This window comes from Fusarium oxysporum, chromosome 8, assembly GCF_000149955.1.
Source record: "Fusarium oxysporum f. sp. lycopersici 4287 chromosome 8, whole genome shotgun sequence".
Classification (NCBI taxonomy): Eukaryota; Fungi; Ascomycota; class Sordariomycetes; order Hypocreales; family Nectriaceae; genus Fusarium; species Fusarium oxysporum.
The window spans coordinates 2,658,650-2,686,031 of NC_030993.1; the positions used below are offsets into that span (position 1 = coordinate 2,658,650).

The window sequence follows — 27,382 nt, forward strand, 5'->3', positions numbered from 1 at the left end:
AGCGGCCAAAGATTGGATTGGCTCAAAGCACAGATCTAAAAGTAACCCTGGAACGCTAACACTTTTGCCGCCTCCCACCCAGCTGACCCCGTCCGTCTGAGCCTGACATATCGGAGTCAGCGAGCGCTCGCTTGCAGAGGAGCGCCGCCTAATAATGGCAGTTGGCTTTCAAGTAAGGATCATAGAATAGCCGTTATAGTACGGATACACTTTCATCGAGACTGCCATAGGAAGTATGTACTCACACCAATTTTGTTGGTGTTTGACAAAGAAAGAACAATTTATTCAGAGATCTTGCCCAAGGTTTAAGCAACGGCAGGCCTCTTCAAGCTATCACGCCCAGGCAACTCTTTTTTCAATATGTATAACGACGGCAGCAATGACCTCAGAGGCGTATGAGACTTCGAGAAGATGGGAAATCGTTGAGAGCTACCTCCGCCACATGATCGGTGCGGCTTCTGTCTGCTGAGTAAGATAGAATCTCGGGAATTGTATGAAGCCATGAGTGGAGCACCTTCATCTTGTTACTATGTTGATCTTCTGACCATTAAATCATTCTTTCGTAGAGGAAGTGGCAGGATTGCGCTGACTGCATTTGTAGAATTAGGTTTTGTAAAAGAAATGGGGGTCAGATGCCATTTTACTCCTCAGACATGTATAACCAGGCACAAAGGGGTCGCACTATTCCGTTCTTCTCGCAAAACAAACCCGGACGGGCTGTGGTCGAGGAAAAGTCGTGACTGACGATCCAAGCATTAGTCGAGTATGTCCGGAGTAGGAGGGAGCAAACCGACAACGTTAAAGCCCTGATTCGTCGAACGGAGAGTTGAGCTTAAAGCGAGCAAGGACTAGCAAAGTAGCAACATACGTTGTAAGCCAATGCAATAGCATAGGCAGAGTTGGGTTGTGGGACGGGTCGATCGGCTTTCGAGGATGGCGCTTTTAACTAGGGAGTCTCCTCCGTTAGTGGCGAGTTTCTTGGTGGTTTTGTGAGGTCAAGTACTGTATGATAGTAGGGTCTGTTCAACGTTATTTGAATGATTTCACCAGTATTGGCTCTGTTACAAGTGTTGACTTTGAGACTTGAATGGGACAACTGCAGGGGCTCTCATCTAAGGTCTGGTCACTGGCTGGTGAGGGCGGTGGAGGATCTTGCGAGTTAGGTACGGGTACCTACCCCATAACTAAGTGCTGACGGGTGAGTAACTGAAAATGCCTGCTCTGCAACGCTGTAACCAACATCCGATTTGACACCGTTAGACCTGGGTGCTAATACGATGGAAAAAGCAAATAGGTGAGCATCCTCCAAATGGGGTTATTGCGATAAGCATTGCCCAATTCTTGCAACTATGGTTGCAGGATGTGGCTGCAAGCCCCAACGGTATTCAACACAAGTCAGAGTTTAGCCTAGCGGGCGATGGATAACGGCTGCGATCCGTCCAATCTCCATTCGTCTTCACAAGGGAGCGCCTTTTCTGTTTTGGACTTTTGAGTTTCCACCGTTCGTTCTTGAACTCCAAGAGAGTTTAGATACTTGATAACGGAGACCCAGACGTTTAGCCGTCGCTGTACTAGGGAACGGATGGCACGAGACGACAGTATGACCAAAACGCGTCCCTTGCAGTAGCTTCTGCAACGGGTGATGGTTCTTGCTCGAGTGGAGAAGGTCTCAGGCTCCAAGGCGCTGACCCCCTTAAGCCAAGTATGAGACTGACGAGCGACAAAGAGGGGACTGATGACATTGCTTCTTAGCACTGTAGCCACTGTCTCGTACCCTGTTGATCTTTGAAGGGTCGGATGATAAAGCCAATGGATGGTTTTGTATCCTCCTTTGAAGCATGATAGGTTGCACTGGAAACATTTGCGACGGAACCTTATCAACGTCACAGCATCTGTAACTCTGTAACATATCATTTCCACTTCAACAGCAAGCTGGATGAATACGTATTTCGGGACATTCGAGATAGGGCATCGGCTGCTACTCCGATCCCTTGAGGCGTCCAAATACCAAGACGAAGGTGGTGGTGGCGGACGGGTATGTAAGACGGGAGAGACCAGGCGTTTGCAGTCTGCAGCAAGTAAAGCGGTCGCCCGTCATGCGTGGCCCAGCAAACGTGGGCAGAGTCTATAGAGCTGGGCAGTAAAAGCAAGGTAACGAAAGCCATGGATCTTTATGTGCGACACGGCATGGTTTGTGGCGGACGTCTGACTGACCTGGGATTCGGTTGTTAAATTGTTGCGTCGGACATGTGTAGTATTTTGTACTCACCAACAGGAGATACAAGATGCAGAAGAGTATCACATTGATCACAATGACAGCAAGGTTGATTGAGGTCCTCAACCGCGAGCCTCTTGTTGCCGTCCCTCTGCACGCGTTCCGATGACTGGCGCGTAGAAAAGGGGATTCATCTCCGATCGTGATTGTATACTAAGAGAAGTGTTGCTTCGTATGAAGTCAAGATGACGCTGACGACTGATTTTTTTTAACAAACACTTGAAGAATTCCAGTGCTAGGGCCGTGAAGGTGTGTGAGGTTGGTCCACGATCTATCGGGTCGGGTTCCATGTTGAAAATCATCCATTAGTGGAGGGCCAATGGAGCAAGTGTCCCTCCTCGGGCTATGTTGGACTGCACTAAAGGCCAAATAGTCCACTGAAATTTGGGCAGACTCCAGGACTTTCAGCGAACAGACAGAAACTTCGCAGTTAACTGAAGTGAGCCCAGGGCTGTTCGTGCCTGTCTCCCTTGCCGCACCATCTCGAACGGTGGACTCCCACCCCTGCGATCTGCTAGTCACACCCCCTAAATCTTGCCCTGGCCTGTCCTTGGAGGTGAGATGGATGTTCCGTCCCCTGTGCAGCTGGTACCAACTCAAGGAGAAATGGACTGTTCGTCCCATGTTCTGCAACGTACTCGCGCTGACGAAGGTACTTTGCAGCGAACACTTAACCACCTGTTTTATGATCGCTCCCATGTACCATCCTTGTCAACCATGAGCCATCGTTTCATTCAGAGCTACAAAGCTAAATCTGTATGATACTTTAACGGTGTTAAGCTGTGGCATCTGGGCCATATCTAAGTAGTTCACGAGAAATGCCTCAGCTCGCTATTCCATCTCCTCGAATACCTAATCTTCCGTCCGTGATAGTGCAATACCATTAATTTATGATGCAGCAAGTCCGACTGACCTAGCAAAATGGTACCTGCCTGTTGGCTTTCCCGCTACCATTCCCCTTTACGACTAGGCCCCCTGTCCCCACACCCTCCTTTCCCCTGTTCCTGGCACACCCCACCTCTCATCCATTCCTTCCTTCGTCTTTTGCTCTGGGGCGCCCTGTCAATCTAATTCCCCCTTCATCGTTGTCACCAAATTTCTCGTCCTACTCAAAATCTCGAGAATTTGTTGGTTCCATTGGCTCAGACACGCCTCGTCCCTAAACGGTCTTCTTTTCCGTCCTCTCGTTTGTTAAACTTCATTCATTCTTTTCCCATCCGTTCATTACCTTACTCCCATTGACCGTTGCCCTTTGACACGCCTTGGTACCTGTCGGGATCACGAGTCTTGTGCCGATCCAGTGGTACCCCAGATTGATGAGATCAAATCAAACTGCCGGCCAGCAAGTAACCATTTGACAATCCTGCTCCGACACGATCGACTCGCACCCTGTGACAGCACTCTCCCTTGAGATCCGCAGACCACAGTCAAACCAAACCAAACAAGGCCTATTCGACTCACCACTCGCTCAAGCTTCTAGCGGAAATCTCGGTTGTTTTGCTTTGTTCATTCTCTCCCCGAGTCTGAGACAACCTCCTTTATCCATCAAACTTGCCTGAATCGTTTCCATTTCTGGACTCAACATCCGACCCGTTCTTGTTTAACCTAACTCGGGTACCTGCGTTTTCCTCTTCCCTCTTACAAGAAGAACTCATCTGCTGTCGCCCGCTTTCGGCCTACAAACTTGCCATACTACATCCAGATTGCTCCACGAGGCTCTTGAACGACGACGACCCCGACGACAACCCCGACCCGCGAATACATCGAGTACGAACAATCTTGCCTCGCGTACCCTGTGTGACTACCGAGTCACTTAGCCCGAATCGATATTGGTCTCTCACATCACCAGAGGCTGGCACACATATTCTGCCACTACGGTTTTCGTCAATTTGACATCTGCAGGTACGAAACTCATTTCCTGTTGCAAGCGATTGGGTGGTTATTGAATGGGGAAACATCTGCCCTCATTGTTCATCGAAGCGGCCATGCATATTTACCCATACATGGTGATGAAGTTCGAGCAGCGACCGGGCCAGATATCCGCTTCATGAACTCCAACCAATCTTGCATACCGATCAACAATAGCGAAGCTAACCAGCATAGTGTTTGAAGCAAGGTTGGTATAGTTGCCAATCTAGTTCGACCTATATCACCTTTATCAGTTGTGATGAATTAAACGCCTACATCTCCTACGACACCAAACAACCGAGGCAAAAAATAACGGTTCATCCTCGGGATTTGTCTTTCATTATGAATAGGTTCAGAGGCAAGAAGAAGGGCAAGGATGATCACGAGGCTCCGCGGCCATCGATTGAGTCTGAGTCTTCTAGCCCCTTTAGAATGTTTGGCAAGAAAAAGGCACAGGAAGAGGAACCTAAAAAGGAGATTGATCTCGCTACAGCCCTTCCATCGACTGATGATTTTCGAACAAGTCTTCTGATGACCAACCTTTCGGCACGATTCTCTATGTTGCGCGAGCAAGATGACCCAAACACCAAGGTTGGCAAAGCTAGTGACGATAGTGTTCTGTTCCCTAAAAGACAATCGAGAATGATGGACTTTGGTTTTGCTGCAGGGTTGGGCGACATTGCCGAGGTCGAGTCTATTCGGGCCCCCTTTGCACGCTCATCGATGCAGTCTAATGATGATACCGGTTCAACAAACGGGAGTGTGATGGGCCGGTCGAAACCAATTGAAGGAAACAACTTGTTTGGAGGCCGACAAAAGGTTTACAAAATCGGCACCGGAGGGAACAAAGGGGCTATGAGTGGCCGTGTTCTCTATGGCGACGATGTCGCCCAGTCAGCTTTCCAGAAGTGGAGGCAATCTGAAAAGGATAAGCAGTCATTTGAAGACCTGCAGCAAGAAGATTTAGGTGACTTAGAAAATGCTCGACCAGAGTCTCCTTCTCAAACCGAGTACAACCGAAAAAGGGAGACAAACTCAACAACATCGTCAGGTCCATCTGCAGCTCGGGACTCAACAGCCGCCACATCTATCACCTCATCTTCAGTCAAGGACCGGGAGTCCTTCGTGCGCACATCTCGGACTGTTAGCCCAGCACCACCAATGGAGCGAAGCGTGACCAGAACCCGTCGTCTCTATGAGCAAAGCTTGAACCAGGATCTCCAAGACCAACAGTCATCTGCTCTCTCAAGAATCGATACGCTTACAAAGCGAACACTCGGCAGCAGAACTCCAGATCTGACACCTCCTGTTCCTTCCCCAGCAAGCGCAACATTTGGTGATCGTTTCATCACTCGATCGGTCCTGGCTAAGGCTAGTGCCCCTAACCTACGATCTTTCAGCCCTCCATCGCAAATGAGTCCTGTAGACTCGATGAACAAATTTCCCAGCATGGACCAGAAGGCCTTCGGTGCTACACCCCCTCTCAGCCCCCCTATTAGTGAGACAGGGGAGGCTCAGCCCTTTGATCGAAGCAGAATTATCAGCAGGACCAACAGTCAATATGATGAATCAAGGTTCGCCCAACGGCAAATGCAAATGCAGCAGGGTCGCGAAACTCCCACGAATCGATTCCGCACTGATTCCAACCCCTCACTGCCAGGCACTCGATCTAGGTCGTCTTCTGCCCACCGTCCGCAAATGGAAAGGAACGAATCTGGGTCTTTCCAGACTGAGCCAACCGTCCAGGAAGAGTCACAACATTCAACCTTTTTTGATGACGATGATGACCAGTCTGTCGTGGACGAGTCACACCTTCAACCTATCTTTCCTCTTCAAGTTAAGGTTGAGAAGCCAGCTGATAATGAGCACCCTGCCTTCAGACGCACTACAGTACCAACGCCTCTAGTGGTTTCTGAAGGAACTGGAGTTGCGCCAGCTAACTCAACAGAGCAATTGCCTAAGGACTCGCCTACTTTGGGACCTACCTCTGGTGGACTGAGCGGCATGGTCAGGCAGCATCTTCGACAAGACAGCGGGGCCTCCTCAATTTATGGAAGCTTACCCAACGATGTTGACCTGAGCTCACGATTCCCTCCCGAACGCCCTGATGCACACACCTATGAGCCCAAGACGGTCGATTCAAACGCCTGGGAGTCGATTGAGAGAGACTTGGCTATGTCAATTGACGGTAGCGTGACTAGTCCTACTAGATCGTCTGGTTTGATGGAGGCCCAGATATTGTCTAGACCCGAATCCACCCAAAACCCGAAACAGCAGGTCAACCCCCAGCCAGAAGAGGAGACAGATGACTTTGCCCGTCATCTTGCCGACGGTGCGCGACGTGTCAGGGAGAGGCTCACTTCTTTTGTCGAAGCTGATAGCAGCATTTCGTCACCAGAACCTCCGCCTCTGTCTGAGCTTCCACCTCCACCTCGTCCGAACGCTTTGGGCATCTTGAAATCCAAGTCCAGTCGTGGCTCTTTAGTTGACAGAGGTCGAGGTGACAGAGAGAATGGCAGTCAGTCCAAAGCGAAGAAGCTCCTTGGCCTCCGAGGCTCGTCGCCTGCCCCTGCCGCAAGTCCATCCCGCCGTGGCTCATTCGAGGCGAATGAGAGGCTAACGCAGTCGCCTGAGCCAAGGGACGAAAACCTGCCAAGAGATAGCGAGGAAAAGGAGGGTGTCCATGCTGGCCTCAAGGCTTTCCGACAAGCCCGTCGGGAACTCCAAAGGATGAAGGAACTCGAAGTTCAGCAACGACGCCAAGGACCCTCAAAGCCTCCTTCAGCAGGCAGAGATCGAGCCCAAACTACGACATCCCGACCACCATCTCAGGAACGTAGACCACCTCCTCCTGTCTCATACAATCGAGTCCCTAGCGAAGAATCGAGGGCCAATGCTGGCTCACGCGCTGGCTCCCGCTCAGGATCCCGCTCAGGATCCCGAGCTCCCTCTGAACGTGATCGAAGTGGCTCTGAAGCTAGCAGTGGAGGCAGATCTGGTAGCCGACCGCCACGCCTTAGAAACGGATCCGTGCCTCGCGATGATTACCAAGGGCCCATGGGATCTCCGGTGGGAGGCAATGGCAAGCCTCGACAAGGGCCGATGATGAGAGCACCAATGATGCCCGGACAAGACATGCGACGGTCACCACGTATGCCGCCTCAACCATATCCCGGAAACGCTTCGCCCGGTCCCTTCAACCGTCCCGACAACAGCTTGCATATACATCCTGTCTATGGGCACGATTCTGGCCACCCGTCACCAATCTCGCCACTTAATGGTGCCCCCTCGCCTCATGGCGCACCTTCTCCCCATGGATTCCCTGGACCTGGCCCCGGCCCCCAGAGACCGTATGGACCTCCTTATCCGGGTGGAATGATGCGCAACCGAGATATGTCGGAACCTTCAATCAAGCCGCCAGTGTCGCCCATGGGTCACCGGGACGGCCTCCGACCTGGACCTGGACCTGGACCTGGTCTCAATAGTGGTGCAGTCTCTACGCCTAACCTGCATAGCAACATGACTGCTCCTCCTTTGCCACCAATCAACCCTCGACGCAAGAACACAGGAGCCACGCTCGCTGAAGGCACCATGAGCGCTCATCGCCGCCCTATGAGCCCTAGTATTGCGAACGACCAACGTGGTGGCTTTCGAAGTGATGATGAAGATGGCGCAGGGATGAACCGCCAGAGATTACGCAAAGCCACTAGCGAGGCAAACGGTATGAACGCACGAGCAAGATCAATGCATCAAGCTCCTCCTCCGCCTATGGCAGCACCACCTCTGCCTCCTAGCATGAGCAGCAATGCAGTTCCCGACGGGATGATTTAGCAGTGCAAACGATGACTGTTTTCTTTATATTTCTTTCGATTCTCTTAATTCGCCTTTTGCCGACAGCATGAGACTCATGACCAAGATACCTCACGGCCCTTTTCATCTCATAAACTTAATCTCAGCGTCCTGAATCATCGAGCAGAGTCTTCGATGATAGGACCCCAACATTCGTGTGCATTTGTGGGGTGAACGATTTGTCACTCCTTGTATGTTTTCTTTTGGGGATACTTCGGTCATTGACGGATGGATGGTTGGAATCTAGTATCAGGCGCAAATTGGCCCGGCTAGCAAGAGATCGAGCAGGTCCTTGATTCGAATAGCTGGCGTCAGGCAGGGTGTGGAAGGAAATGATATGTCAGGAAGCAGAATGGAACGGAACAAGCGGGCATGCATTCAACAAGGCTGGGGAGGTGTTTGGTTTTGTACGTATAGGATTGGGAGCCGACGGCTAAAAGGCGTAGTGAGGATACTACGTCAGTTTATAAAACGTTGACCCATGGAGAGTTTTCACCATTTCAAAGGATGGCCATAGTCAAGGAATGGGAATAGGCACCAGGCCTGAAGTCAATCATTGTAGATGAGATAAATAATGATGGTTACCTAGGTGTTCATGTTGACATGTCCAAGACGCATGAGACCCCCCGCGATTCTAGCGAACTCGCACACGAGCAGCTCGGCGGCTTGTAAATAACAGGTCACTATCGAGACTTGTTCAAAAGACAGGAGGTCAGACTGTAGGACATCATAAGCTGTAGTATCACAGCTATGATAGAACAGTCTCACAACATCATCAAATCAAGCTTTATTTTAAATTGTGCAATATTCCAATTTTATGTATTGCTTCTAGGGTAGGCAATCACCCCGCCTGCAACTTTTGTGTCTCCCAAGCAGCCACTGGTACACGGCTGATCTGACGGGGCAAGGTGAGGCTGTCAGCCTCCATTTTTACTCACAATCAAAGCTGTTATTGTTGTTGTTTTCTGCGATTATTGTCGGTGCGACGTGGCAATGTGGTTCCAACTTGTGGGCATTGCATTTTCAAACCAGAGAGAAGGGCCGACGTGAGGTTTACTATATTATGTAACGAAGGGAAATTTCGGGAGGACTGCTCAAGTTGTAGATCGGGCGAGTCCGGGACATGGCCCAGAATTTGGGGTTAGTTTTTTCTGAAACAAGGGTCCAATGGAGGGTTCAGCAGTGGCAAGTAAACCAAGAATTGGCAATCTGCATTCATGATTGGAGCGTTTCATTTCACGATGGACTCATCAATTCAAATCACTGGATTAAGCGCCGGGCGAAAAGAAGCCGAAAGTGGGTTGATAAAACTTGGTATTGATTCTTGTCTCTGATTCTCAAAAGTCAAGTCGCCCAAAAGAGACCGCGGGTATCGATTATTGTTACAGCTGAAAATCCGTTGCGATTCATTCCCCGTTAACCCCGAGACAAGTCCAAAAACGTAAAAGCATAGAGTAATAGAACGCCCAAAACCCGACGTCATATCTTTCCCGTGGCGCCTCCGCATAAACACCCCTAAAGAGGCTGAAAGCAAAGCTTTTGCTGTTGGAGAAAGAGGATAATTGCTTGAAGAACCAGTCGCTGAGGTATCAATCAAGAACAAGTGAAATGGTGAATGTGACGACCAGGTCATAGGTGTGAATGGAGAAGAGGCAAATTCCGGGCAGAATAGAAGCGCCGTCGTTGAAGTCGTCAAAAAGTCGTGTCTCGTATGAGCGAGGGTATCCAGACTCTCATCTCGCCATGCTGTAGCCCTTTGTCATGATAGAGGTCCAGGCGTGTGTTGTGAGAGAACAGAAGGAGAGTGCCGTCGAGACGCGTCTGTGGGTGAACGCTTTAGCACAGAGGGCAGTTGTTGCATTGCTTGTGGCCGCAAGCGGTGCAGGTGGTGCTGATGACAATCATGCCTCCACACTGGCAGCAGTACTCGTAGGCAGGCATGTTGGTGATGTTGGTTGGTGATGGGGTTTTGTGGTGTTGTAGAAGTTGAAGTAGTCCTGGGATGGTATAGTCTGGTGATTGTTGATGAAGAAGAGGGAGGTAGGCCAGCTTGGAAATGGGGGGGGGGAAGAAGAGGGATATAAATAGTTTGAGGAGGAGAGAGAAAGAGAGAAAGAGGCGAGGCCAGGCGAGGCCAGACAAGGCAGAGTAAGGCAACCCAACGGAAGGGGACACCCTCAGAGTGCTCGGATATGTTGATCGGAAGTCAACGTCCAGTCCAAAAGAATGGGGGTGAAATTACTCTGGAGTTGGAATGGGTTGGTTTCGGCATCTTCTAAGACGGGTAGAGTCCACATTCACTCGTTTCCAGTGCAGGTCAATGTTTATCCCCGAGCCTAGAGCCTCAGCCAGAGCCAGAGCAAAAGAGTGGGCAGTTTTTTTTCCCTTGTGTGGTGGTGGTGAGTGGTGTCCTGACTTACACGCTTCGCGCTAGGCAACCCTTAGATTTCAAGGTTCAAGGATCCCTTGGCTTGGACGTCTCCGCTCTTGGTGACACAAGCGTTTGTGGTGAGGGGAACTCTGCATGTGCCGTACCGAGGAGAGGGTGGGTGATCTCAGCTGAGGTTTTTACTGGTTGGTGAGTGGAAGCGAAGACATATACTTTTTACAGTACGATTTTGATATCGATATCTCTGTTTAATTACCGAGACCGACTTACATTCATGCTTATTTTCTGTCTCTTACTTGGTATTCTCTGTCCTTTAATTTTTGTGATTGTGAATCAATTTCTCAACCGTGAATTTGCCTTGGTTTTGAATTGCGGCTTAGACTAATTAAACTCAGGACCCTGGCGTCACAAGCTAAGGCAACTCCCATGTTGATGCTTGGGTAGGTTCACGCATGCTACGTCATCGTGCAATGACGATGGGAGTTTTAAGGTGACTAGCTCGGTTTTCGAGATGGAGAGAAAAGAAAAGAGTCACGGAACGAGCCAAATAGCAACGAGGCAGTGTGACGAGAATGCCTAATCCAACCAATGCCCTTGAAAAGGCTGATCCATGCCATCCAGCCAGCCAGTCACATCCTTCGAATCAACTGGGCTGGGCCGGTCCCTCGTCACTTTCTTGTTCACTCCACGTTCACGGGCCACTAAAGAAAAGTAAAGTACAGACAGAGAGCAGAACATCCGTCCACTCACAACCCCCGTTCATCATCTCCAGATGAGGCTAACGAGACAACCCCCAAAGTCGGCTGTTCTGTTCCTACGGAGTCTTGTAAGATCTCGGCTTTTCTTAACAGCTGATTGTTCCCACCTCATCCGCACGCACATGTAATAGTATGTACAGTATTGTATGGTTGACTCACGGGGAACAATCCATTGCATCCGACGAAACTTACAAAATTGGTGATGATGAACTCAGAACTGCGCCTCGTACTTGGTCATTCTTAGCTGACAAGATCATCAAAGATCAAAAGCTGAACACACCCTTTCCAGCCGTTCAATTTGCGGGGTAGGAAACTATTGTCACCATTCATCTGCCGTGGCAGAATCACAAGTCCAAACTCACTTGCCGATCTGACAGCCAGAGTCCTACGGATGGATGCTACATGCTACGACCCCAGATTTTCGCCTCTCGATGCCCAAAGATTCTCGACCTCAAAAAAGCCTCCTTGGCCTCTTCTTTGTTAGCGGCAAACGGGATGACGCATTCCTGTCGGTAATATGCAGTCCCTAGAGTCGCCCAGCACGAATCGGGTCGACGGTTGCATGTTGCATTGGTAGGGTCCCCTAGGCCCTAGGTCCCCCCGGCGCGCACGCAAGGGCATGCGCCACCGGGGATCGAAAGCCCACACACCCCCAGAGGCTATTATGAAACAGTATGGGGTAAAGCTTTGCGAGATTCGATATCTCTCGCCTGTCATCGTCGAGCATTTGACAAAGTAGCCTGGCTGATGCGGTTGCGGCTGCGCTTTGGTCTCAACGGGTCATGGGGAGCTCGGTAAAGTTAGGAAAGCGGCTAAAGAGGCATTTCACTGCTTTATGTAAAAGTTTATTCATGGTGGTTTCGTCTTTTTTGTTGGTTCCGTCTTACACGTGGAGGCTGATTGACATGTCAATGGTTGATTTCGTCTCTCCGAGTGTCCGGCGAGGCTATCGCTAGAATATCCAATTGACCCGAAAATCTGACAAAACATTATCAAGACTTCCAGTAAAGAACAGGTCAAATGCAAGTGAAGCAATGTCGTTTAACTCAATACGAAGCAATTATTTTAGACATTGTAAAGTACTTTCTATGGCTTAATATAGAGTGGCTATTGTAGCTCGCACTCTCCATGTTGGTGCTGCAAATGCAACCCAAACTCCAATTTCATCCATCATCCATCGGAATCTGAGGCCCTAAACTCCAAAAGCAAATGTTCTTCCCATCCTGCAAAGTTTTCCCATACCCCAACTCCATTCCTGATGAATCCCCTTCCTCCCTCGTCTCGTATTGATCAACCTATCCAAATCTAAAGATCTGCCCACTGTTGCTGGACTCGCGAGGGGATTCGTAGTAGTATGTGGGCGGCTGACGATTCATCGGCTGCAGCGGAACGATCTCAGCAGCCTGAGGTTGGATCTGCTGATGGTGAATGTTGCTGGCGTGTCTCAGCTGATTGACACCACGAACTCTTCCGGAGACGTCAGCAAGCGCTCGATCGTGTTCCAGGAGTGACATGTTGTGTTCTTGAAGCAGTCGAACTTGTTCCTTGAGCCCCTCGGACTGTTCTTTCATGGCTCCCATAGCTTCTTGCATTGATGCAAGGATCGTCTGGAGAGGAATTTCGCTGTCTGTCTGCGTTCCTTGGTCTCGGAGGACGGTTCGTTGCTGCGAGGCGTGAAGTTCTGCGAGTCTGTTGATCTCAGCGGTGACATATGCCTGGTCCACATGCATGTTTGCTCGTTTGTTCGCAGGCTGAGCTGGGTCTACGGGAGCAGTTCGTTTCAGGGTACCGCCGATACCAGTCTCAATCGATGGAAAAACGTTACTGTTTCCCTGCCCAGGCCTTACTCCTCCAGGAGTCTCTTGCAATCTTTGAGAAATGCTTCCAGGCTCAGTCTTGATTCGAGGAGCTTGCTGAGGTGTCTTTGGCTCAGCTGGAATGGGGGTTGAAGAAAGGGGATCTTGTTTCTTGAGCTGTTTCTCTGCCCATTCCTTAAGGCCGCGCCTTTTAACCTCGTCCATGAACTTGAGATTAATTGGCTCGAAGGATGCATGCACTGCCAGTACAGCAAGTAACCACTCCAGCTCAGGTCGAGCACTCAAGGCAGAGACTCTGCTCCAGTGCTGGAAGGTACTATAGAGCTGAGTATTTGCCCAACCCTTTCGAAGATTGTTCCTCTCAATCTGCTGAACGACGCCTCTATACAGGACGGGATGGTTCTTGGTGTCGGGATGAATTTCAGCGATGGCGGCTTCCTGTCTCTCACGAATAGCCTTGGTGTCATCTTTGGGGATCCCTGGATTTCTGTACTTGGCTTTCTTTGCAGGGGGTGTCTCGACATGATCAGTCGCATTGTCAGTGACTGACTCTGATCTAGGAGACACGGTCATGATGATGTTGGTATTGGATAGGTGACTGGAAGATGTCAGGCTTGGATGAAGTAGTGTGGGCTTGTTGCTACTGAAGTTCTGGCCCATGAGAGTATGTATGATTGATGATGTTGTGAGAAGGAAAGGAAGAAGAAGAGAAAGGATAGAATGGTGGAATTTATACCTTGAAGTCAGGAGGGCATGAGTGATTTAGTGCGACCTGTTGATGGATCGAGAATCCTAAAGGCGGCGAAGCATTTTACGAGTGAAAAGAAAAGGGTAGAAAAGTTGAAGAGGAGATAAGAGGATATTATCCAAGTCTCTAACAAAGAAGTAGATGAAGAGAGCAGAAGGAGAGGTTACCTAATGTGTGGCCGAGTCACAAAGTTGTGGTATTTTTCACTCAAAAAATGAAAAAGTCAGAGGTTTCCTGTGATGGAATTTCCTTTGATGCCTCGAATTCGCTTGCACTTTGCACTCAAGCGGGATTCTCTGATGTGCTCGAGTGGGCTTCTTGTGCCCCAGTTGCGGCTCTGTTGGTGTTGCTAAGCGTCACCAAATCGATGGGCCCCTCCAAGCGGCATCAGAGCCACAATCGCTTGGCCGGGCCGCCACCACCTGCTCAAAGATTTTAATAATTTACCTAAGACTCATCCTAAAGATCATAAACTATGCACCGTGATTTACTGATCTTAGGATGCTTCGATCCACATGAGGGCCCTTTAAGCCGGCAGAATTTGGGATGGATCGTGCCAAGAGCTGCATGACCTGATATATCAGAAACATACCATGTCAGCTTCCTGCATCGCCAATCATGCTTTACACTCGATCATGTTATATAAATATTGGCTACCTATCTAGTATTCATATAGTGCCACAAGTGGTGCAAGGATATTGTAGATCGTGGGGTTGGGCGTTGAGTCCTGGGGTATAAAAGGGAGGGTCACTCTTGGCTGCACGCCGGAACATGTCAAGATATCTTCTTCATTTACCTGCACTATACTCATCTGGTCCTGATCAGACAAGAGCTTGAATATCTGCTTCACCATTATCGGCCTTTTTGTTCGAGTTCCCTCTTTGTGGCAGACGTCAGTTGCCCTACTCGGCACACAAGCATAGCGCTGCTGAAGCACCTGCACTGCCAGGCAAAATCATTACCATGGTTCGAGCAATAAAAATTATGCCATCTGCAGGGCGGCGGATGCCTGGAAACAAGTCCAGAGAAATTTACCCCTCTCCACTTCAAAATTACTTCCAAACGGCACACTCTGCCTTCGTGACCACATCGCGAGAGTTCGTAAGTATCCCCTTTCATGGTTTTATATCTAGTCAAGCTCTGCTAAACTCTATATTCTTCGTCTATAAAGGCCACAGTTCTTGAATCCTCTTCAGCATCTTTTCCCCCTTCTTCTTCCACTTTTTCCTCCACCTCACCTGCTCACTCCTCACGCAATAACAAACATACACAAGAACAGACCAAACCCTATCATTTTCAAATCTCTTTACTCGACAGAGTCTTTTGTTTCTATCCTACACTTCTACTTCATATATTACATCTTCTTACCTTCAAGATGGTTCGTACCTTGTACATGAGCCACCGCCACCCCGTGACCATGGAGATGTTCGAAACGAACGACTATCTTCGTTTTGATCTCGAACATCCCCAACAGGCAGTGATTGTACCGACAAAATACAACAGCCGTATTCGTATGGAGAGAGATGTCGAGGAAATTGTTGCTAAAATGAAAGAAAGCCGCGAGCGTTTCGGGGTCATGGGGAGAGACAGGATTCTTAACCACGGACAAGTCAGATCCACCATTGCTACCGCCACCTACATCGTTGAGTCCATGAACGTCATCGTCAAACGGTATTATTTTGACAGAGAGGAGGGTCTTCGTGTGAAGAAGCAGCGTGAGTACGCTGCGATACAGGATGCTGGCATATCCAAGCCTTTCAAGCATGCCGCAATCGCCCTCCGGTACAATATGGACCTCCGAGAGAAGTGGTTCGCATTCAAGGTGGCCCAACGTGGCCGCCAGATGGAGGATGGTCTCGAGAAACTCAAGCGCTACAGCGCTGAGGCCCTATTCGTTTCTAATGGAAACGAACCCCATTGGGGACCAACCCTTGCCTAAGGGCTCTCTTCTACTTTAAGATATCGACACAGACGCCAGCTTATCTATGGCCTAGAGCCCACTAGAAAATTTGTCCGCTGGAAGATATCCAGCTTGAAGTAAGTCTCATCGTGTCTGTTGCCTCTTTTTTCATACTTATTCCTTCCAGGGACCCCACTCGCAGAGATCTGTTGAGAATGAACATTTTGGAGCATATCGATCAGGGAGTACGACGATGGACTTCGTACTGTATACCATAGGCGTTTTATGATAGACCCATGGATTTTAATGACATGAAGGGATCGGTACGGGATCGCACATTAATGGTTATTTTGTGCTATATATTTATTTGTGGTTTTATCTCAGGGGGAACAACGTTACCAGTAGCTTTTGTTGCTACGGCACTGGTACAGCTACCCATTATGGATTACGATTTACGGAATATTCATCAGGACATGAAAAATGCAATGAAGGGCATCGATATTAATACACAGAACATCGCATTTATTCACTTGAAGTGCCTACTTGTTTGTGACTGTTCTGCTTCTACTTGATCATGATGGCTGTGACTGCGTAGTGCTTCTGTTCGCTGGTATTCCATGCTGGCAACAAAGACACTTTGCTGTAGTGTGCCGGCCTCCGGGCCTGAGATGCCCTCGCTGTACCTCCTGATGTGACTCATAGTGCTACGGTTGATAACTCAAGAATCGCGGTCGTAGTCCTCATCAAAGCTCAATTAATGCAGAGACTGAAGACTTGGCCAGTGGTGGTACGCAAGACATGCTCATCAGTGAGTCAGGAGTGTCATCTATAGGCTTTCCACAGGATGCAAATATATTGACTCTAAAACTAAGCGCATGCAGCTTGAAGATCAAAGTTCTCACGTACTGAACCTTCCTTGTCCCTCATAACCAATGGTTTCCATCGCCGTGGCGATTTTGTCTTGTAAGCCCCTTCCGTGTTGTAAGTGCGAAGTATATCGATGTCACGTTGTTTCCAAGAACGATAAGGTTTCGCAACGGTAGCATAAGCTTCTATTGTTGTTCATGCCAGATTGGGAGACTCGCGTCGTGGTGATTCGTTGTTTTGGCAGCCCCGTGCAACAGTTCGTAAAGTTTAAGTTGACTAGGCCGATTAGGGTTTCGAGCTTGACGTCCTGTGACTCAACCAGCCTCGAGGCTATTGTTAGGAGTAGATCTTGGAGCTTAACGACGTATTGGTTTACGAGCATTTGGGTGGCAATCGTGGAGCAAGGTCGGTTTGGGGTGCCTGTGGCCCGAGTTTGTCTTGGGCCCTGTCGCTTGTTTAGTCAGGGTTCTGTAGCTTCTGGGGTGTCTTTGAAAGGTCTTGCTTGATGAACCTGGTGAATCTTCACGCAACCACTGGTGGACACGATCGAGTTGAGACGCTGGTAGATCTGCGGTCATTCAGGGTTTGCCAGATAGCTAACCATGGGTTGGAGATCCAAGAAACTGGAGCGGCCTTTCAAGGGGGCAGCGGTCGAGCACATGTATGCTGTTCGAAAGATACTGAGTAGACTGATGGTTGTATGGAGCGCTGGTCTTGTGTCCTGCAACTCCCAGGATGACCGCCGAAGTTGGGTGCTTCAGGGGCTCTGGTGCATTCTTACAGCAACTTTGCAGGTGGCGGCCGAGCGCTTGGGCAGCAACTGGAGAATCTTGAGTCGACTTGAGTGTATAAGTCACGTCAAGCTTGCCTCGAGGCTTTGCAGGCCCACTCGCCGCGGTTCGTGAATTCAGGGGTTCGTGGGCAGCGCTTACGGGACAATGAGCGATGAGGGACAAGTAGCAAGCTCAACGTCAATGACAACAACTTGGAATTTCGAGATGGTATAGATCTCTATATCCAAGAAAGGGTGTGTTTTCAAGGGGCATTAGGTGGGAGTGCGGTCGAAGGGCGGTACCGTAGTCAAACTTGAGCGTTGGCGGCGGAAAGCAAGGCTAGTACGTCTGGTCACTTCCTGTAGTCATTCCTACCGTTAGATTTGCTGGCGGCAAACTTCAATGGCATCTAGAAGTCTTAGCTGTCAAGGTTTAGGCCAACCTTCAAGTCGATTATATGTGCTCGGAGTCCTGGGATCTTGGTGCCGGCGTTTTGGTTGGGGGGACTACAGCTAGAAGATCCTGGCCGACGCTACCACGATGGCGGTCACAATGCATGACTTTTGCGTTTAATCTGGCTCATGGAAGTTACAGAGCCAGGAAATGGTTCCGCCAGCTCCCTGGTATCACAGCTACAGCCAGCTGGACTTGGCGGACAGACTCAGGATCAATGAGTCTTACCATTGAGAGCTCAATTTGAGTTCAGACGACACAAGAGATTTGAGGAGCTTTGTTTGCGTGAATTGTTGTTGGCTGAGGCTGCAATTCGAGGAGAACTGAGTAGCATCGTCTGGAGATTGGCTGGAGGGTCGGATCTCCTGCGTACTTCGATCGTATGAATACGGAACCAGGGGGAACTGCTTTGGATAGCTTGAACCGCTTTATGAGGCTGAAATCTGAACCACAAGCTGATCGGAGGTGCTGAAGGGCTTCATGCTTCGTGATGCTCATGCGAGAGGAAGACGATGATGAAAAAGGGGCGTTGAGGAAAACAAAGGGGGGGGGGGTTTATAGTCGCGGAAGAGAAGGAAGTAGCGTGTCTTGACGCTTCGGGTTTGCTGATGGAGAGCAAGAAGCTGTCTCGATTCGTTTGGAGCGCTGCTACTTTGATCAGCATGACTTTGCGGGATATTTCAGGGGTAAGGTGCCATGCCTCATGGGCGCCAATTAGTCCTTGACGCAATAGAAGGTACGGAGGGTCTTCGGTTCGTTCTTGTTCTCTTACAGTCGGGTCTGAGGCTATTGACGTACTGGATTTCGGACAGGTCCTGGGCGGGGAGTGGTCGAGCGGTTACAGAGTTCCTGGCCTCGCAATAGACAGCGGTGCTTGCACTTAGTTCTTGCCACCACTGCAATGGAAAGCACTATGTGATTACCAAATTAAGCGTCAACTGGGACTGCGAGGTTTACTGTGACGTACTCTGTTGTTGCTGTAGTGGTAGCGTGGGGAGAACCCGAAAAGGCACTACCCTCGGTTGTTGACGCCCAGTCGTGCTGGACCTTTAAAATTGACTGGACTGTGTATTTTGGTGTTGGCATATTACAGGTTTGGAGAGGCAATAAATTTGGAAGGATGGTTGCTTTCCATTGGTATTGGCGAGTGTCTACCTATGCTGCATCATTGCGCGGGAAAATAATTCTGGCCCATTGCATTGACACTGCACAATATTTTCGGACTGAACGGTACAACAACACAGCTACTTGTTCAAATCACGATATGACGAACAACCATTTTCACTATTGGTGAACACAGTTGACATTCTTTGGGAAATTGTGAACAGCCCCAGAAGATGTGTTCGTCTCGGCTCGTTCCTTTCGAAACCTGACGATGGAGGCGATACCCGTGTGCAAGTCAATGATCCCCTTCTTACCTTCTTCTCTGCTAATAGCCCAGCATCATGTTCAGGAGCCACCTAACCTCGTTGCAAACCTTCCCCTGTCCTATGATCCGAGACACAGAAGAGATTCGAAAGCCGCACACGACGAACCGAGTGAACCAAGCATCATTTGATCCCCAAACCCTACACACTGGTCGTTGATACCATTGAGATGGCACTACAAGACCGAAGAAATCGAACGAGAATTGCCAAGCACCGAGCTGCGCATCAGAATAGGGGTATGTCGAAAAGCGCGAGTTTTCACTCCAACGTTACATTTGATCGAGTTCCGTTCGCTCTCGACATGGCATCAACTTACATGTGAAAACGAACCTTTGGTCATTGTCAGAATAGAGGAAAGGATTTCAGCAGTTGTTATCGGGCAACTGTATACCCCTTTACCGCGAGAGCCTGCGTAACCTGTTTTCATTGCAAGTTCGCCGAACCGAATGACTCAACAGGCAAAATCCAATGAAACTTTTACGTGAGGTTATCCGGGAATAAATAGTCTCTGTCACTGGTTCGTTGCAGTTGGTCATCAAGTGGCGGTTATTTCCGAGCAGTCGGAACGATCCATTGAAAAAGGCAACTTCCGCCCTATCAGGCCATGACTAGATCTTTTCTTATCTGTTTTTCTAGATTATCAGGTAGTATTCTAGATCTTATGAGACTACCGGCATGCGGCAGTGTCAAAGATGGTGTCTGACGAGTTGGGGAGATGGTCGAAAAGTTGCAAAATAACTGCCATATCCGGTCTAGTCCTAATCCCCGCCCGGGTCCGGCCACAGGTGAGACGCGAGGATCGTTCAGCAACAACTAGAAACTTAGACTGTACAATAAGACATTCTTTCCAAATATTGCCTACTACAGAACGCAATTGCCTGCAATCATCATTCGATTTAATCTTGATCTGTAATTGTGGCTCTTGCTTCTACGCCGCACTCCCAGAAGCGGAAGTCTGCCTCACTCTTATACGCTGATCGGCTGAACCCTTGTCCTGGCCTTTCATTCCTACCTGCACTGTTGACTGACTGACTTTCTTTTTCCCTACGTATATACGCGGAGTACCCCATGGCTCCAGGAAGTAAAAAGAAGGGGAAAAAAGTACCTTCTGGACCTGTTGCCGACAAGCCTTGTCATAACTGTCGACGTCGAAGACTTCGCTGTGATCGTCAACTCCCCCACTGCGCAAAGTGCGACGCAAAAGGCGTTGAGTGCCTGGGCTATTCTCAGATCTTTCAGTGGACGGGTGCTGTTGCTTCAAGGGGAAGACTGGCTGGTCAGCAGTCCAGCGCTGCCTTGTACTCCCCGGCACGTCCTTCTACTGCCCGCTCAAGAGCGTCGTTATCTTCTGTTTCTTCCCTCTCTTCAAACTCACCTGCATCTTCTTCCTCCGCCTCATCCGTCGCTTCGCCATCCGTTCCTTCATCTTCACCCGCCTTTATCGCTCCGAGCCTTTCTCAAGTCGAGGAAGTTACAGAAACGTCAGAAGCCGAGTCTGGATCGGAAATAGACCTGTTCAATGACATCGTTAACAACGTTGACGATGAGAACGACGATGAAGATGATGCTGCGACCCCTCTAGCGAGTGGTGATACACAACTCGTCTGTACCACCATCCACAACCAGAACCATCCCCTGGCATCGGAAACATCGACTCCGTGGGTGCTCGTCGATCCCCTGTACCAAGACATTACGAGCAACCACAGACAGTATCTCGCTTATTGTAAGCTTCCCAAGACTTCATTGGTTAGAGAAACAAGAGACATGGCTGACAAGCATAACCAGTTGATGCGCGGCTCAGTCGAGATTTTGTAGCCTACGACGTGCCCGACAACCCCTTTCGAAACCTACTCAAATTCACTCAGGCCCACCCTCTGCTACGTCAGGTCATCATCGCCGCCTCGGCAACGCACATGTACAACCGCTCTCGCCCGTGGCTGTCCTCGGACTCGCTAGAAAGAGGTCTTGGCCCGAGAAATCTGCTCATGGATGCTCTCGAGGCTAAGCATCAGGTATTACGCATGTTGCCGTCTGCACTGCAAAGTATTGAGTCTATTGGGGGTGACATTGTCCTGGCGGCGATACTGTTCCTGATCAATGTAGAGCTGATAGAGTCTGGTAAACATAACTGGAAGGCTCACTTTGATGGCGCTGGGAAGATCATGAAGTTGCTCGGACCTGTTTCTGATGTGGATGAGAGCTTGAGGGACTACATCGTATCTGACTGCTTCATGTGCGTGATCTTTATACCTGTCGCCACCTCCTATTGCTAACATTTGCCAGATATTACATTCTGGAGTCAACGTTTCGACCAACAGATTCGGGATCACACTCATATTTTGAATCATGTCAAGCGCTACAGATACTCGGCAAAACCACGAATAGCTACTACTGCTGCCCACCTGAACTCCTCGAAATTATGCTAATAGCAGCTCGACTTTCCAACACAAAACCGGACGACGTGGTCTCGGCTGACATGGTCACTGCCGCTGGAGCAGCATTACTAGACCGTGCTAGGAATTTCGACGTTATACCGTGGGCGCAAGATATCGACCTCAGCACCATCCCCTCCACCGAACAAGACCCAGTGTTAAGTCGTTTTCGAGTCGCAACATCCCATCGTCTCGCCATCTGTCTCTACATCCTCCATGCGATACCCGCCGTGGGAGCTTGGGTCGGTGAAGATCTCGCAGACACGATATTTGCCGAACTTCATCAAGTGCTGAGCATTATTCCCGACGACGATACGAACTTCAAGGCTACGACATGGGTTACGTTTGTGTTTGGTGCGTGTGCCAGGACACCGGAGATGAAGGACTGGGTTACTGTTCAGATCAAGAAGCTTATGCTTGAGTCACCTTGGGGGTTCTTGTATGCAGCGAGAGATGCCCTGCAGATGTTATGGAGCGTTCAGGCTGAGGGAATGCCGATGACGAGCTGGGTGCAGACGTTGAGGGATCTACATATGGACTTTTTGATTGTCTGAAGACGGGGCATTCGTCAACAGCACGGCTAGGTAAGAACTCGAAGCCCTGATCAGCAAGGGGTTTGGAAAGCCACTGGAAGCCCTCGTTCTCCGATATTTAACACATCTTTGACGTTTTCCACGATTTGGGTCTGGCGTTCATTGGGCTTCTTCAACTGGGTATACAAAGGTGGACGCCAACAGGGACGGCTTAGGATCCAGGAGTATGTTTGGTATGGGGCTCAACAGACTGAGCACTGGACGATTATCTACGGCGCTATGATCTATGATTACAAGTCTGCCATTGTATTGGCGTACGCTTCCAAAAGAACATGATTCCTTTGAAACTGCTTGTACTGACAAGTGACGTTCATGTCTACCAGCCCCTTACTCCCTTGACAGCACCTTTCCAGTCGATAAGCACCCAATGCTTTTTCTCGGCCCCAACAAGGCCTATCAAAACCCCCACCCATTGCAAGACGCCTATTTTCGGAACTCTGGGGCTTAGTAACCACGGTCAGCTCGTGTTTGTACACTCCCCTCGACCGAGTATGTCGCACAGTCCCCACCTTGATTGCCCCTGACTGACGGCTTTCGGAGAACATGTGCCCCGGAGAGATGGGCTGAATCAACTGTGCCAGGTGGTTCTTTGCTGGGGGCACGCCTTTGTAGTTTCGGGCGGTCACATTGTTGTGCAGATGGGCAGACGTCGGATGGCTTCCGGTTCCCGCTGGTGATGGCACGAGGGTTTAATATGAAGATTAAGGTTATTGGATTTGTTGGGATGATATGTTTGCGCCGGAGATTGAGTATTGAAGGAAACGGGGTGATAGGATGGAAGATTTTGCAACCGTCCTTCAGGTAAGAGATGAGGAGAGTCTTGTCCGTCCTGTCTTATTGCTTTAGGATGGCGAGGCTTGGTCAAGCTGAATGTGTTTCTGGATTATTCGAGGCCAACAGTCCGAACAAAAAATTTATGAATGCTCTCCAATGGCCAACAATCCGTCTCTGTGTGCAGCTGGCAGAGGCATCATAGATGAATGATAAGGTGGTGAGTAATACTACATGAAGTTTGACGCTGGGTCTACCAGGTCCAATATCTAGATAGTCGAAAGCTTTGGATTTATTTGTGAAAGGCTCATTTCCATAAAGATATCCCCAATAGAATAAAACATTTACTCCCCTCTGATATCTCGTATCGTTTACGCCAGTGCATTGACCCGTTACTTAGTTCTCATACCATATTATAACGCCATCATAGCAATAGCAACTTGAACCAGCCCCCATTATCTGCCAGACATTCGCCCAAAATTCACCAAACACATACAAATAAAACAGAAACATACACACCATTTTTACCTCTTGGCTGCCACTCGGCAGCCGTTTTTCGAACATAACGCTAGAGCATACAACTCCATCCACTCTTCATCATCCCTCGACTGGAGTTCACTATAAGCCTGCGCCATCCTCGCGACCACGTAATGCGTTTCCAGAAGAGCGTACTGTTCTATAATCCCACGTTAGCGTTGTCCAACCCATATTCTCCCAAGACTTACGACCAATACACGCTCGAGCACCGCCGTTGAAGGGCAAATATCCCCAGCCAGGTCTCAGATCCTTCCACCTCTCAGGGGCAAACTTTTCGGCCTTGGGCCCGAAAACATCTTCGTTACGATGCATGGCGTATACGTTGTAGAACATGGCTGTTCCTTTGGAGACGAAGAGCGGTGACTTTCCGTCGATGCCGCCGCCCCGGGGGATGGTGGTGTCTCGCACTGCGACGCGGGCGTTGGTGGGGATGACAGGATGCAGCCTCAACGCCATTGGGATGTGAGAAACGGTTTAGGGCTAAAATGCGGAAAGGTGGGCTTACATTCGTTGACGCACCATTTTAGGTAGGTCATGTCTTTGAGTTGGCTTGCAGTAGGGGGCTCGTGACCAGCAACACTTAGAACCTCGTCTCGGAGCTTTGCATAGATCTCAGGCTTCTTGGCCAGGAAGAAGAATAGATTACCGAGAAGACCTGATGTAGTGTCCCGACTTGCAAGAAGGATGTGTAGGATATGATGACTGAGCCCCGTTCTGTCATCTACTACATCCATCATCTCTGCCAGGAAACTGCTGCCTGGGCCATCCTCGGACTTATTCAGGGACTCTTGAATGAAAGCATCGAGATACTCGTACACCCTCTTTTTCGCCCTCTTAGCTGCAAAGTTGAATTTGAGGGAGTGGAGTGGACCAAGCTGCATTTGTTGGATGATCTCTTCGGAGCAAACCATGTAGTCATCGACAAACTGCTGTTCCCGAGTGTGATCTGCATTTTGGATAAGCATATTGGTCGAGTGTCCCATGATGAATTCCGTAGAGACATCCATGGTAAGAGCCAGGAAAAGGGGCTGGAGATCAACTTCAGAGCCATCGGTAGGGACATGCTGGAGGAAAGATTGGAAGTTTCGTTCGAGAGTGTCTAGAAAGGGAGCGGGGTTGTCTTTCCTGAAACTTTGTCTCAGTAAAGCCCGGGCATGCTTCCAAGGATGGCCTGATAAAACGAAGATGCCCTGGCCAAAGATATGACCAATGACTGAAGTTCGAAATTCGGGAAGATCAAAGTCATGATATGCAGTGGCAAGGATTTGTTTGATGTTTCGTGGATCGCAAGTGTAGACGCATTGCCAAGACCACCTCTTCTCGATGTAAGTAGTGCCCATCTCCTTGAAGGCTTGCCAGGTACTGTCGAGATATCGTTCAGGGGATTTCTCAAAGAAGACCTTATAGAGGAAATCGAAACCAATAATGGGATCTTTCACGGCCACCTTGCTTGTAGCTTCTTTACAGCCTTGAGCTTGTGCAAGTCTCCATCTTCGAAGATATGTCTCAAGTATACGAAGAGGAACAGGAAGAAAGAGAAGAACGATAGTGGCAAGCAAATTCTGCTCTAGAAATTTGATCAATAATAGACTGAACATGATGAAAGAGGCTGAAGTTGACAGTCTCAGGGGAATGCGAATCGGATTGATAGAAGTGGAAGGAGGCTTGGGCAGCCACGTCCAAAGGGGGATCCGAGAGGTAAAAGTACAGCAAAAGAACCTAGTAAAAGCCCTCAAATTATCCCCGAACTATTGGATCAATGTCCCAGATCTAGAGCACAAGAAGTAAAAGGGACATAAAATGCGTACGCCCCCATTTATTGAAGTCGACGGGTGATGAATTGCAGTCAGATTCTGGAGAGGAATCGGCTGTGCTCTGGATAGGGGCCTGTGCAGGGTCATCGAAAAAAAGGCCCGGGAAGTCATTTCCATGTTATTGTTCGTAAAACAGAGCTCGTAGCAACCCTGGAGCCTGTTCATTACGACGATATACTCTCTGAGAGCGTTTATTGGAGCTGTTGGCTCTCCAATCAAGCCATCTATTTAGAACAAGGCTCAGGATAGGATCCCTAGTATACGCTGCCCCCACAACATACAGACGTGTGCTGTCTGCTGTCGCTGTCACCAACAATACCACCTGTAGTGCGACGGAAAGCAAGAAAATCGAATCATGGATCTCTATCTTTCTCTCATTATCCTCCAAGTAGCATCGGGACCTGGCGTAGATCGAAGGGGGATAGGATACTCAGGCTTGTATCAGGAGAGCAACCCACATACCGGCTGTGCTGGTAATTCCTTGGTCGGTTGATATCATCAGCTGAGAATATTTCATTCTCCGTCCTGAGAGGTCAGCGCCACTGGTGACACGAGTGATGCCGGGTTCTATCTTGGTCAGGGGTATGAGAGGAACCCGGGAACTGACAGCGGTGCATGAGCATGAGCACCAAGCATGAACACACTTAGGCAAGGCAAGATTTCAGATGCGGCACAGAGCGAGACAGCGTAATGTACCTCACTATGAGACATTGACAATTTACAGGAGCTTTGCAGAAGTTGTGCCATGTCAAGATACACTTGAAGATTTAGGCCCGAATACCTCGGCACAGTATATAATATCCATGCTGATATGCAGATTGAGGCTTTTGGGACATAAAGACCTGCCTAATTCTATGTCTACGTTGTTAAAGAGATGGATCACACCACCAGAGACCACACAGAAGAAACTACAACCAACGGAGACACGACTGTAGTCAAGGTTACAGAATAGTAATATCCTCTGTCTTGATATGTCTTGCCCATCAATGTCTTAGTTTGAGGACTGGATCTTGTCTTGGCTGCCGCTAGTAACCCGCAATGTTTTAGTCTGTCTTGTGGAGATGCCATCGTGTTTAACTACTGTATGTCATTGTCATAATTATCTTTTTAGGCGAGGCGAAGGCGGCTCGGGACGGGACACTCGGAGGTTGACCGTTTTCTTCCAAGGGTCTCCCCTGAAAAGAGTGAGGCTTTAAAGCTCACTTGTCAGTACTGAAGGTTCACAAGGGTATGGGCGCATACAGGTGGAAAATAACATGGAGGAATTGGGCCCCAGGATTTGGGTCTGATAAGAGTCAGGATTCGTGATATGTCAATATCAAATTGAAACGATTGGAAACATGAAGAATTGATGTTCCGGCTGACAACAAGGCAGAACCGCCTTACGGCAGATTACGGCGATCATCCTGTTTCTCAAACGTCCGCATTAGTACTATTGTCTCAGATATAATGTCTGAGTTCGTACTTGTCGAAGCACGCACACACCCACGCCCTGTGCTCAAAGATCCTGTAACCTGAAAGGTCATGGACAAGACAACAGCAGCAGCAAGACCAGAAGCAGACCAGAAGCAAGACCCCGGGAGAGCTGATGTTGTGCTTCCAGACGATAATACTTGCGGTTCCGTCGTTGGCTCACAGGGCGAGTGGCTGTAGACCCGAGATAGTGATTGGACCGGGAGCGCCATCTGTGCTATTGTTATGAGCTCTCTCCGACGTGTACAGTGTCAGCCGGGTTCGGGCGGACCAAGCTGTCGGATCCTTCTATTTTCTGCTGTGGTTTGTTGTATGTTGAGGTTGCATTGAACTCTTTTCAAATGATCTTACATGGTTAACGAGTCAAGCCAGTATTGTAGTGCAGTGTTGGTGGTGCCTAGTGAGTAGTGTTTGTCGTTAGTGTCAAAATAGGTAGATGCTGTACACTCTGAGGTCCGTCTGCTTTTGGATTTCAGCAGGCAAGTTCTAGGGATCGTATTTAACCCTGCAATATTCCCTTCATGGCCCTTTGCTTTATGCTGATCATCTTTGGTTGGTCTCTGTACCACTTACATGCGTGTTCAATATTCGTTTTTTG

General features: G+C 49.2%; 9 protein-coding genes across 13 annotated transcripts; 5 read left to right on the forward strand and 4 right to left on the reverse strand.

The window, feature by feature from the left end:
- Window positions 1-116: 116 nt before the first annotated feature.
- On the reverse strand, window positions 117-2,659 carry FOXG_18567 (uncharacterized protein). 3 transcript variants are annotated; one of them, XM_018398694.1, is made up of 4 exons: window positions 2,270-2,659; window positions 869-2,214; window positions 645-740; window positions 117-589 (listed from the first exon to the last, which is right to left on the reverse strand). In XM_018398694.1, exon 2 carries the CDS (start codon window positions 1,912-1,914, stop codon window positions 1,408-1,410), a length of 507 nt encoding a protein of 168 aa, XP_018237693.1. In that variant the 5' UTR covers window positions 1,915-2,214; window positions 2,270-2,659; the 3' UTR covers window positions 117-589; window positions 645-740; window positions 869-1,407. The 3 variants fall into 3 exon arrangements, with proteins under 3 accessions (XP_018237693.1, XP_018237692.1, XP_018237694.1); XM_018398693.1 differs by having other exon boundaries at window positions 117-740; XM_018398695.1 differs by lacking the exons at window positions 117-589; window positions 645-740 and having other exon boundaries at window positions 813-2,214.
- A 445-nt stretch (window positions 2,660-3,104) lies between these two features.
- FOXG_03500 (uncharacterized protein) lies at window positions 3,105-8,819 on the forward strand. Its single transcript, XM_018381251.1, has 2 exons — window positions 3,105-4,177; window positions 4,379-8,819. The coding sequence occupies exon 2, from the start codon at window positions 4,526-4,528 to the stop codon at window positions 8,012-8,014; it is 3,489 nt and encodes a 1,162-aa protein (XP_018237695.1). The 5' UTR covers window positions 3,105-4,177; window positions 4,379-4,525; the 3' UTR covers window positions 8,015-8,819.
- Window positions 8,820-9,868: 1,049 nt separating this feature from the next.
- FOXG_03501 (uncharacterized protein) lies at window positions 9,869-9,973 on the reverse strand (the record flags this gene model as incomplete). Its single annotated transcript, XM_018381252.1, has 1 exon — window positions 9,869-9,973. One exon carries the CDS (start codon window positions 9,971-9,973, stop codon window positions 9,869-9,871), a length of 105 nt encoding a protein of 34 aa, XP_018237696.1.
- Window positions 9,974-12,236: 2,263 nt separating this feature from the next.
- FOXG_03502 (uncharacterized protein) lies at window positions 12,237-14,234 on the reverse strand. Its single transcript, XM_018381253.1, has 2 exons — window positions 13,733-14,234; window positions 12,237-13,594 (listed from the first exon to the last, which is right to left on the reverse strand). The coding sequence occupies exon 2, from the start codon at window positions 13,567-13,569 to the stop codon at window positions 12,475-12,477; it is 1,095 nt and encodes a 364-aa protein (XP_018237697.1). The 5' UTR covers window positions 13,570-13,594; window positions 13,733-14,234; the 3' UTR covers window positions 12,237-12,474.
- A 299-nt stretch (window positions 14,235-14,533) lies between these two features.
- Window positions 14,534-16,164, forward strand: FOXG_03503 (uncharacterized protein). The gene is made up of 3 exons (XM_018381254.1): window positions 14,534-14,845; window positions 14,916-15,781; window positions 15,832-16,164. Exons 1-2 carry the CDS (start codon window positions 14,708-14,710, stop codon window positions 15,681-15,683), a joined length of 906 nt encoding a protein of 301 aa, XP_018237698.1. The 5' UTR covers window positions 14,534-14,707; the 3' UTR covers window positions 15,684-15,781; window positions 15,832-16,164.
- Window positions 16,165-17,113: 949 nt separating this feature from the next.
- On the forward strand, window positions 17,114-17,416 carry FOXG_03504 (uncharacterized protein; the record flags this gene model as incomplete). Its single annotated transcript, XM_018381255.1, has 1 exon — window positions 17,114-17,416. The coding sequence occupies one exon, from the start codon at window positions 17,114-17,116 to the stop codon at window positions 17,414-17,416; it is 303 nt and encodes a 100-aa protein (XP_018237699.1).
- Window positions 17,417-18,345: 929 nt separating this feature from the next.
- Window positions 18,346-18,621, forward strand: FOXG_18568 (uncharacterized protein; the record flags this gene model as incomplete). Its single annotated transcript, XM_018398696.1, has 2 exons — window positions 18,346-18,423; window positions 18,550-18,621. The coding sequence occupies 2 exons, from the start codon at window positions 18,346-18,348 to the stop codon at window positions 18,619-18,621; spliced, it is 150 nt and encodes a 49-aa protein (XP_018237700.1).
- A 1,369-nt stretch (window positions 18,622-19,990) lies between these two features.
- FOXG_03505 (uncharacterized protein) lies at window positions 19,991-23,222 on the forward strand. 3 transcript variants are annotated; one of them, XM_018381258.1, is made up of 4 exons: window positions 19,991-20,887; window positions 20,950-21,397; window positions 21,448-22,443; window positions 22,513-23,222. In XM_018381258.1, the coding sequence occupies exons 1-3, from the start codon at window positions 20,233-20,235 to the stop codon at window positions 22,148-22,150; spliced, it is 1,806 nt and encodes a 601-aa protein (XP_018237703.1). In that variant the 5' UTR covers window positions 19,991-20,232; the 3' UTR covers window positions 22,151-22,443; window positions 22,513-23,222. The 3 variants fall into 3 exon arrangements, with proteins under 3 accessions (XP_018237703.1, XP_018237701.1, XP_018237702.1); XM_018381257.1 differs by having other exon boundaries at window positions 19,997-20,887; window positions 21,448-22,678; window positions 22,730-23,222; XM_018381256.1 differs by having other exon boundaries at window positions 21,448-23,222.
- A 262-nt stretch (window positions 23,223-23,484) lies between these two features.
- On the reverse strand, window positions 23,485-25,095 carry FOXG_03506 (uncharacterized protein; the record flags this gene model as incomplete). The annotated part of the gene is made up of 3 exons (XM_018381259.1): window positions 23,485-23,636; window positions 23,686-23,904; window positions 24,003-25,095. The coding sequence occupies 3 exons, from the start codon at window positions 25,093-25,095 to the stop codon at window positions 23,485-23,487; spliced, it is 1,464 nt and encodes a 487-aa protein (XP_018237704.1).
- Between the last annotated feature and the right edge of the window lie 2,287 nt (window positions 25,096-27,382).

Bases quoted from the DNA above. Each gene is read 5' to 3' on its own strand.
- FOXG_18567 (XM_018398694.1), bottom strand. From the start codon at position 1,914: ATGATATGTTACAGAGTTACAGATGCTGTGACGTTGATAAGGTTCCGT.
- FOXG_03500 (XM_018381251.1), top strand. From the start codon at position 4,526: ATGAATAGGTTCAGAGGCAAGAAGAAGGGCAAGGATGATCACGAGGCT.
- FOXG_03502 (XM_018381253.1), bottom strand. From the start codon at position 13,569: ATGACCGTGTCTCCTAGATCAGAGTCAGTCACTGACAATGCGACTGAT.
- FOXG_03503 (XM_018381254.1), top strand. From the start codon at position 14,708: ATGGTTCGAGCAATAAAAATTATGCCATCTGCAGGGCGGCGGATGCCT. The intron at 14,846-14,915 runs GTAAGTATCCCC...TCGTCTATAAAG, and splicing joins TGACCACATCGCGAGAGTTC to GCCACAGTTCTTGAATCCTC.
- FOXG_03505 (XM_018381256.1), top strand. From the start codon at position 20,233: ATGGCTCCAGGAAGTAAAAAGAAGGGGAAAAAAGTACCTTCTGGACCT. The intron at 20,888-20,949 runs GTAAGCTTCCCA...AAGCATAACCAG, and splicing joins CAGACAGTATCTCGCTTATT to TTGATGCGCGGCTCAGTCGA. The intron at 21,398-21,447 runs GTGCGTGATCTT...AACATTTGCCAG, and splicing joins ATCGTATCTGACTGCTTCAT to ATATTACATTCTGGAGTCAA.